Raw genomic sequence first — 10,584 nt, forward strand, 5'->3', positions numbered from 1 at the left:
ACCCACACTCCCCAGCTGTTAAGGCCCTGTGCTTGCCAGTGTTTGGAGAGTTAAAGCCCGACTTGAACACAACCCCAGCGCCCTCCTCCCCTCCGCTGCTGCTAAACCAGCTCTTCTCGTTCCATCCTTTGTCTGCGTGTCAAAATGAGCCAAATGTTTTTCTTTTTCCGTCTGCTGCTAAGCAACCTGGGGGATTGAGAGGGCTGCGAAAGATTGCAGTCTTAATCCAAACTCTTGGTTTTGCAGAGTCAGCTGCTTCGGGCTGTGCACAGCGTTATGGTGCATATCTGTGCAATGGCAGAGTTGGCAGATTTTCTTTTTTTTTCCCTGAGATTTCGAGAGAATCCTCGCTCACGGTCCCATCTGTCGCATCCCATCATTTAAGAGGTGGACGCGCTGGCGGCTCCATTTGGAACGAGAGCGGAGTTACAGTCCAACTGTCCGAAAAACATCATACGCGTTTGGACGTGACGCGATTGGATTTGCTGATCGGGGGCCGGCGAAAAGTCCTTTTAATAAGGGGAAGCAGCAGAGGGCTTATAAAATGTTCCAGTTGCTGCGAAAATATGGAGCTACATCAACATTACTGACAGTCACCCAGCTTATCAGTGAGGCAGACTGGTTTCAGTTTGTGCAGACACAAAGAGCACCATTATAGCCTCCATCCTGTTTTTTATATATATATAAATGAAATTTAGCAACAGAGCAGCTGTTTAGGAGGATAATGTGCTTATAGAATGTCTGCCCTGAAGTCTCTTTATGCTCAAAGTGTATTTCATAGTCTGAAATGAGAGACCAATGTTGGTGAGAACTGCCAACTTAATCTCTGTTCCCGTCCTCATTCCAAACTGGGACCCAGTGAGGACACAACACGAGTGAGAAGGCTTGTGTAGCTCTCACACAACCATTGAAATAAAAAAAAGTTAATGTGTGCTTTTGAATAAATATTGTCATTATTTATATGTACCGAGTAAATAATAAGGACAGCTCACAGGGGATATGATGCCAAGATAGGAAATCTTTTATTACAGAGAAAAAAAACTTTTCTTCCAAAATATAGAAATCTGTACAACTTCCGCACAATCAATTTACATGAACTGTACAAATTTACAGCAGTTCATCACAACATACCCAAGGAAAATAAACTGAACACGATAAAGATGTACTGACATGAGATCACAAGATAGACAGCTTTTCTTCTTGGGTAAGCTCAGATTTTTTTGTCTATTTTCTGGTTTTGTACGTAAATAGAAAAAAAGGAACAAACTGAAAAGAAAATAAAGAAGAAAAAAAAACGAGAAAAAAAACAAAGGATACGTCTACACTTACAGATCATGGAAACTAATATTTTTTATTTTTTTTTACCAAAACAACTTTGGTCCTTGCCAACACTCCCATCACAAATGGCTTCACTTACGAAAAGCGTTATCCATGTTAAAAGATGAAATACAAAAAGGAATAAATCTAAAAACACCTAAGGATAGCAATTATTGGCACTTCCCATGTGTAATGTCATGTACTCTACCATATGCCGTACAGTTACAATACATTCTACAATATGTAAAACACCTCAAATGTGAAAGTGGCAATAATTCAACTAATCAATGACAATTTGGACGATGACAACAACGAAACTGCTGTTCCCTTCGGTTTTCATGTCTTAACATGCACAACTTCTCCACAAGGGTATTTATTGAATGTCCGAGGCCTGAGTTTGGCAATACATTCCAGGAGAGACTCCTCGCGTCTCAAAAAAATGTCACACAACTTCAACTTGACATATTTAGTGCATTTTATGTGCTATTTTACCTCTGACTACTCAAAGCACTCTCACGACAATGTAACCTATGTGCGCACAAGCTGAATGGATGCCATTTAAATAATCAATATTACTGAGGACTTAAACCATTTCCAGTGGTGGTAGTACAATTGAGAAGGTGTCAAAAGGGGATTTTGGTGACATTTTTTTGATTTTTTTTTGTAGCTAAAAAAAAAAAGAAAAGAAAAAAAAAAGACAAGGTCTGTTAAAAGTAGGTTAGATCACCAGACTAAAAAATCCTCTTTAAAAAAAAGAGGATGAAGAGGAGAAAAATTGGGAGATGGCAGAGTGGAAAGATGAGAAAATCTATCAGTGTGACCATAAAATACATCTAGAGAAAAGTGAGATGGGACGATCACCTCACGTCCATGACATAGACCAATCTCAAAACATCTCGTCACATGACATAAAAGCTTTAAATGGAGCAGTGTGATTTTAAAAAAAAACTGGGGTCCCACTACGGAAACCAAAGCCCTGGGATGCCGTCCCAGCGAGCTCCTCTCCATCCGGCCAACATGGAATCGCTGCTTTTCACAGATTGCTGAAGGGAGCGCCAACAGAGAGCAAGGGGAGGGAGGGGGGAGCGGGGTTAGGTTGCAGTGCGTCAAAGGCTATAGCTCCATTACCCATGATCCTTTCAGGCTTAGGGGGAGCTTAAACACCCACAGGTCTGCTGAGGAGCGGTGAACCGGCCTGCTGTGACAGATTTGGCCAGTGGCTAAGACCCAGGCGGCACCCGAAGCCGCCGCCACCACCCCCCCTCCTCCTGCTCCCACCCAACTCCCACCCCAGCATCTGCTCCAGCCCACGGTTCACCACTCGGCCTCACAACCAGGAGTGCGGTGGGGGTACGTCAGACAGCCATCACACCCTTTCATATGCATGTAAACAAAGTTGCTACTCAGACTCAGTAATCGAGCGCAGCGCAATCCAGTGAGATGAGAACAGAAAACAAAACGGCCTAGTACCCTCATTCTTCATCTTTGATCCATGTTTCCTCATATCTCACTAGCCCCGCCCACCCCCACCCCCAAGTGCAGCGTGAGCACGCCAAGCGCGTGTGCTGGTTTTTTTTTTGTTTTCTACCCATCACTGCCGAGGGAGGGTCGAGGGCTTGGTGGGTGATGTTGAATAAGTTAAGAAGGAGGGAGGGGAGGGGCTGGAGGGATTTTAGCTGCCCTGGACAAAAAGAGTCCGGCCCTGGCCCCCCCCACCTCACCTCTTTCTCTCACACCAGTTCGCCGTCCCCGCCTTCCTTACCCAGCTCCCCACAGTGATGGATGACGATATGTGTCACATTAAGTCTACCTGCGTCCACAGGGGGTCAGCTAGCAGCATGCTGGCTTGCTTTCGCCTGAACAGGAGGTCTGAGCTGAGGGGTGATATGTGGAACTTGAGGCACTCTGCCCCCCCCACACTCACACTCCAGGAGGAGTGGAGGAGAGGGATGGGAGGGGGGAGGCGGGGAGTTGACACTGCCAGGCTGGAATATGGACACCTCCCGTGAGGGTCCGGGCAGCGCAGGAAACAGGCTGGCTCACATATGCCTGATAGTTTAAAAATCACGAATGGCTCATAATTCATGACAATGAGGTCTTCGTAAAGGCAAATCACCTCCAATGCGCACAAAAGGTTTTACAAGACCATGGAAATGAATGTTTCTGTAAGTGAAAATAGGAGGCCGACTAGGCCCGGTGTTGTTTATACGTCGAGTTCAAATGAATCTTTTAACAGTCGGCGCTCCAGACCTCCCTTTGGCTGAAGTCTCACACAGTCATCACTTAGTCCAGACCTTTCAGACTAACTTTTGTTCCCCTCTCTCTTCTATCCTCAACACAAATCACGTGGGAGGGGGAGAAACAGCTTAGCTCTGCACCCTGCCAGAGAGAACAGTGCCATATGAACGGATGACAGAATGTTTTTAACATACCACCTCGAATACTCTCCAAAAAAACGGCTCTGAAATGTTCACAAATACAGTGTAATAAAAAAAAAAAAAGAAGATGTTTTGAAATCCAGAGTTGCACACTCCCGATTTAATAGACATAAGTCTACCCCAACTGGGTGAGGAGGGGGGTTGGGGGGAGCTACAGTATGAACAAACGGTAATAAGTGGGAGGGGCAATAAAAACGGCGTGAAAAGATGACATTCGAATGGATGGAATGCAGGCGATTTTCTCTACAAAAGGACACATCCCACACAATCTCACGTCAAAGTGCATTCAACGTCAATTCTAATAGGGCCACGAGACCAAGATTTGGGTAAAATAGGCCGCCCCCTTTTGCTACACTTTGAGTTTTGGCGATGCGGGAGATGACAAAGTGGTTGGAGGACAAGGGGGCAATATTAACAACACAGGAACTTGATTGTGATTTTCAACAACATTCGTTAATAACTATGGGGAGGGGGACAGGAGACGGATCCCCTGCCTTCCACCGGAAAGCTACACATACGTGGGTGATGGGAGGGCAACAGTGCAACAGGACACACTGGTATCCACAGGTAGCAGGTGTCACAACACATTCCACTTTCATAGAGGCCGAGAGAACGCTGAGATGAAGGTTTTCTGAGGCTCTGTGTTGATGGTGGGGGGATGAGGGGGGGAGGCAAAGTTAAGACGAATGCCTTGTTTCCCCAGCTACAAGATAAAGAAGACTAATTCCCTGTGGTCCAAAAAGGGGGTCTTATAGAAAATAGAGATGCTCTCATTGGGTGTTTCTTTACCTTGAGCTTGGATTACGAAAGGCTTCAGTCTAAACCTCAACTTCCTCCCCCACCCAGGAAACAAAACAAGGGAAAAGAGCTAATTAAAAAAAAATAAAAAAAAAAACTCAGGATTTTTAAATTCATGGGGTTGTTCCTGATATTAAAAAAAATAGGAAAAATCCTTACAATTTAGGTTTTGGTGTTTTGCGTTGGTGTGTTGAACATGTACCCAAAGTAACCACAAGTAAAGAAAGTGCAAAGTCAATGACAGCCCCTTCAGAGATGGAGCTGATCACCATGTTGTTTACAGTCGAGGGGAGGCGGGGGGGTGGAGAGGGTAGGTAGGCGGAGCCCATCGACGAGGGGGTTCCTGGTTGGTTGGTTGGTTGTTTAGCTGCCCCAACAGTTCCATTTCCACAAAGCCTCTCCTAAAAAAAGTGCCCAGCTGATCCAATGACAACAGAACAGATGCTAATGGGGGGAGAGGGTAAAAAATATAAACCTATAAGGTTTCCATCACCTGGACGATAGGCCACATCCTCTGTTTTTTTTCTCTTTCTTTTTTTTTCTTCTTTCACTATTTCATTTCATATTCTTAGCTTCAAAAAGGCTCACTGATCGGACCAAACGATCGGACCAGCCACGACGTGACCCAGAACAGAAGTAGGCCGGGGTGACCGAGCGCCTCTTTAACTGGACACAGTCATCATGTTGTAGGATTTGGAGGGACTGGTTCTGCCCATCACCATCAGTTCCTCCTTGCAGCTGATGTGACTGTCCACCATGGAGCCCCCCGACCCACCGTTTCCTGAGGAGGAGCTGGCGCTGGACATCACCGGCATTCCTACGGGGCAGGGCTGCGACTCGTAGAGGACGCAGATGGAGCCGTCCTCGCCGATGCGGTATGACACCTCGAAGGGGTCCACCCAGAGCGTGAGCTCACTGGGCAGCAGCTGGTAGAGTTGCTGGATGGTCAGGCCGATGCGCTGGCCCGCCTGTCCCACCAGTGGGTCCATCTTGTGGTTGATGCGGATGCATCTGTAACCTGAACCCTTGCAGGGTCTGTCTGGGAACCAGTGGTGCTTGTATTGCTCTGCAGAGACAGAGGGGAGAGAAAAGAGGAGGGAGAGAAAGTTAAGCTTTGGGATGATTGACACCAGGCTGCTTGTAATAACATGTAAAGTGGGTTTAAAAAAAATAGGTCATGTGCACCAAGGGGCCAAATGGGAAAGAATAATGTGTTGTTAAACACAAACAGAAAAAAAGGGTTTTAACCAACTCTGACACATTTACAGTAACATTTACCTACCAAATACATAAATACAAATGTGTAATAATTAATAAAATATGCAAAAAAGCATGAGGTGTAACTTGCTACTCATTTCGATATATTGTGAATATTATAATTACTGTAATCCATAACATGTTTTACATACATACATGCATCCCTCATGTTACAGTCTGTCCTTCTGGGTGTTTTCTGAGTGTCTAGCCTATTGCCCATAAAGAATGTGCTTATCTACACTAAAGTACTGGGCGCAGTTGTGTTCAGGAGATGAAGGGCAGACAAACACCACCACCTGTTGGAGTGCTGATAAGCAGCCATAAACAGGCGCCCAGTGGCACCCCGGGCCTACGTGACAAAAAAAGAGGCCCATTGAATTGCACAATCCCTCCCCTGGCCGTCGTCAGTGTGACGGTCTCTCCCATGACTGGCTGAACAAAAAAACACCAAAAGTGTTGAAGTCCCAGTCCACCATCTGGGACAGCAGACTCCGCCTCTTAAAGGGAAAGTACCTTGTTTTTCTTTTTTCCTCCACTGTGTGGGAGTTTTTTTGAAGTGCAGTGAAACTAGTGATGCGGTATGCGCGAGACATTTTAGTGGACAAGACTGCCAAGGGGGGACTTCCTTTGTTGGATAGTTTTATCTTAGAAACCTCCCCTCCACACACACACACACACGACGCACAATGAATTCCCATTGTTTCTAACTTTATTGTGGCCCGAAGAAAAACATAGTACGTCAAGTAGGCCCGCATTCAGGGGGCCCCGGAAGCCACCTGTATGCGTCCACAGGATAATACCCCCCACGCCTCTTATGTATTATCACAGAAGACTGTATACTATGAGCTAATGAAGGGACTGGCACTCGTGAAGGAGCACAAGGGGCTGGATGATCCCTCAGCCTCGGACTGTGCCACAAAGGCCGCTGCCCTTCAAACCCTGGAGCAGCTGGAAAAAGATCAGCTCAGCGGAGCCTATTCTTAAAAACGAGGACACACGGGAGGAAAGGGGGGAGGAAACGGGTAACGGAAAAGAAACGCAGACCGAGCATGCGCTTGACCTAAAGAGTTTAACAAAGGGTTGTTTATTAACTGGCTGAACTTGGACCACGAGAACAGAAAAACACGACGATTCTCGTTTGGCTCACCGCTACATGGTTGCTACACAAAACAGAGCTCTAAAAGGAGATTTTCGTTTGGCTCACTCTGCAACATTGTTGCAATAAAGGAAACATGGAAGCTCTGCAGCTAACTGTTACACAACTATCGTGATCTCAAATCTGGTCACCGGGCCTAATTTGCCCACTTCCCTAAGCTCAGCACAAACGAGGGGAGCTCGGCACCACCAGCTTTTTCAGCACACAGACACAATAGTGAGCGATTGTGGCGGTTTTTAGGCACAAAAGAGCTTCGGCTTTGGCCTCGTTTAGCAGCAACGAGCCCGTCACAGTATACTACCACATGCTTACTCTGGTTTATGCCTCGCGCACACAATGAGGCTGTGTCTGAGCATGTTTTGTTGTAATTTGTTAACAGCACCAGCAGCTTCAAAATACGATAAAACCGTGTCCAAGTGACGGGTGGACCGTACATTTCACATTGCGTTGATGTCATTAATGTTTATGCACCAAAAATAAGGCGGATTTCCCCTCCATTTCCTCGCTGATTACGCTGCCTGCGCCTTTAATGTGCTCCTATAGGCGCGCAGCAGAAAAACATCCCCTCCCCCACACACAGAGTCCACACGACTCAAACTTTTGTCTTGTTTACAAACACCGTCGTCGAAATGTGCTGGTGATGCTTTTTTGGGGGGGATGGAAATACGTCAACGCTTTACTTTTAATCCCTCCCCCCCCAAAAAAGAAAAAAAGAATATGCATATGCCTGTTTTACACAGGCAGTTTCAAGGCCAACTACAATGAGTTCGTGTTTGGCACTAAATGTTGGTGTGTCGTTTTTGGGGCAACCGGTTTTATTTTTTCAGTCATGTAAATATTAATATTTACCTCCAAAAAGGATTAAACTAGCCTACTGTATTTGCAAAGACAGACATGTTTTTATATAAGCTCAGTATGGAGGAAATGTAGGTCACCTGCTCGGTGGATGGAGTGAGACAGATGTACAGCAGCTTTAGAGCTTGCTGTACATCTGTCTCACTCAAAAATCATACACAATCACAAAAAAACGATGTAGTCAAATTAGGTAAAACCTAAAAAGGGGCATTATGGCTAAATTATAGCAAAATTAAAATCAAGAAAATGTGAGTTTAGTTTCCACTGTAAATAGCCAAATGTGTTAAAATTAATGGGGGGACGTGGTAAAACATTACATAGGAACCACACGATCAAAATGTAAAGGACAAAGAAAAATCTAATCAACAAGGTCATCCACTCATTGAAGCACACGTTGCCAAGTGTGATGTTTTCAATGAGGGCTATCGTTTATAAAATAGATTTTTTTAGAAAAAAAATTGTTTACGTCCCGGTGCTGAAGATTAGTTTTGGAATAAGACGCGTTTTCATCATCACCCCATTTCGTCCAAATGCATTACGTAATTGAGCAGCCTCACTGGGAGCTGTTTTGCTCAGTTCTCTGAGAGCTTTATCGAGCGAGGCGCACTTCCTTGTTTGAGGATCTTTGCATTCTCCCCCAGTCCCCCTCCCCCCCTTTCTTCTTCCAAAAACAAAGTAACACATCCAACTGCCTCGTTTTGTATCTTTGTGCGAGAGAAAAACCCGATTGTGGCAATGTAATCGTCGACAACCGTTAGATTAAGATCGCCCGTCGTGTTTACTCCTGTTTTTTTTCTCCCCCTCTTCGATGTGCGCAAACTGTGATGCGCGTTGGCAGCGCTGACAGCGATACTTGCGAGAACAAAGAAAGGCTTCTTCTGAACCGTTCTCACCCCGATCAAAAGACAAATTTAAATATTTAACGAGACAACATTAACCTAAACTAAACGTGTGAAGTTGCCACGTACACCACGGGGGGTGTTTCCCCCAGTAGTGCTTTTGTGCAGTGCAAACAGCTGAATTCTCTAGTTTCCTTACCTGACAATATGTCATGTAAGCTTTGGTTGAACGTCTGGACCTGTCGATCGTTTACATGTCCTTTCACCCGCAGAAATCTCGAAAGAAATCCGACGGCGGCGGTGATCTCTGGCTTCATCGTACCCCGGGCACAAAGGGTATGCATTGAGAACGGCAACGGCGGCGATCCGTGCGTCGTTTTCGTCCTTTACGTATTCGTCCGACCGTTTCTGTCCACTCCGCAGCGGTGATCCTTGGCGGTTGGCTCTTTCGTTTTTCCTCTTGGCATTTATTAGTCGAGGTAGACGGGTAAGGGGGGATGGTGATCTTGGAGCGAAGCCTTGTGCTCGGACGGTACAGTGATGCAGGTGGTGGGTGGGTGGGAGGGGGGGAGACACAAGACGCCTGTTGTTGGTAAATACAGGGGGAGGGTCACTTGGTGCCACGTCTACTAACCCTCCGCGTTCACTTTCCTCCACCAGAGTGAGCGTCTCGGAGAGCTGGAGCTGGTTTTTATAGCTCCCCCCCCCTCCACACTCCCTCCTTCCCTCCACACAGTGCCGACACAAGCTGCTACAGCAACAACAGCTCACCAATCCCGGCCCTGCCACCGTCTGACGAGCCACATATAGGAGGAGTGCAGCGTCCGCGTCACCGCTCTGAAAATAAACAGAGGTACACAGCATGAAACTGCGCTGCGTTCACTGGCTGTCGGAATTACGCGAGGTAAGTGGGGGGTCGGAACAAAAGCCAACGACAACAAAGAAAACGTAAAGCTTTAGCTGCTGCCGCAGACTGTAACTCTACTTCTGTATTCTATTACAATTCTGTCCGTAACCAAATGCTGATATGATATGTGGTAAAATAGTATACTTTAGTTTTCTCTATTAAGAATCTATGACCAAAAAAACAAACTCTGATTGGGTTTTTCGCTCTATTGGTTGATCTGCTAACTGTTTCCAGGGGGAAAACTAACAGCATGTATATACAACGCACCTCTGAGCTGGAATATATGTTTAGATTTGAACAAAATTGGCCCCATTGTTGTTTTGAATCATTCCAGATAAAGGGTTTTTCTTCGGTCCTTCACCACCTGTGACTGAATTCAGAACCTTGCATTTACATTTTTTACCCATTTATTATGAATCACTGTTATTTAGGAAAGGTTTTGAGTTGTATGGATCTTGATCAAAGACTATTTTTTTCCATAGATAGGACGCTTTCTTGTTCACAGTAGCCTTCCTTGTCTCCATTCTCTATAAAAAACACATTCCAACAGGTCGTCCTGGTGGCCTTTCGGAGTTTAACATGCCGACCAGCTGCCTTTGTTTTCGTGCCATCCCCCATGTCTCTCCCCTTCTTCATTTCAGCTCTCTACTATGTCTAATAATGGCAAAAGCCCCCCCCCCCCCCTCCTCCAGCCCCCAAATAGAAACACATGACACCCTTCATGAGCTGAGAAACACAACCCAGTTTTACCCTTCGTGACAATGCATTATGATTCCAATAATCCATTGGGTCTAATTCACTAAGGAAGTGTCCAAAAGATTTAAACAATCTATTTCAATGTAGCACACATTAAAAAACTTTTTTTTTCTGTTCTACACTGCAAGATCCTAGTGTGTAACAGCTGTTATTTGTAAACATTTAGTCCTAACAGGTTAATAGCCTGTTTGTGCCACTGTTCTTTTTTTCAAATTATCTGGTCAGGGCTATGGTATGCAGGCTAGAGAACAGGTGTGTGTG

General features: G+C 45.5%; 1 protein-coding gene across 1 annotated transcript; it reads right to left on the reverse strand.

Annotated features, from left to right (window-relative positions):
• Window positions 1-998: 998 nt before the first annotated feature.
• Window positions 999-9,307, reverse strand: btg1 (B-cell translocation gene 1, anti-proliferative). Its single transcript, XM_068586402.1, has 2 exons — window positions 8,860-9,307; window positions 999-5,619 (listed from the first exon to the last, which is right to left on the reverse strand). The coding sequence occupies exons 1-2, from the start codon at window positions 9,002-9,004 to the stop codon at window positions 5,216-5,218; spliced, it is 549 nt and encodes a 182-aa protein (XP_068442503.1). The 5' UTR covers window positions 9,005-9,307; the 3' UTR covers window positions 999-5,215.
• Between the last annotated feature and the right edge of the window lie 1,277 nt (window positions 9,308-10,584).

This window comes from Clinocottus analis, unplaced genomic scaffold, assembly GCF_023055335.1.
Source record: "Clinocottus analis isolate CAN_PGR_092001 unplaced genomic scaffold, fCliAna1.0.p SCAF_20, whole genome shotgun sequence".
NCBI classification, from domain to species: Eukaryota; Metazoa; Chordata; class Actinopteri; order Perciformes; family Cottidae; genus Clinocottus; species Clinocottus analis.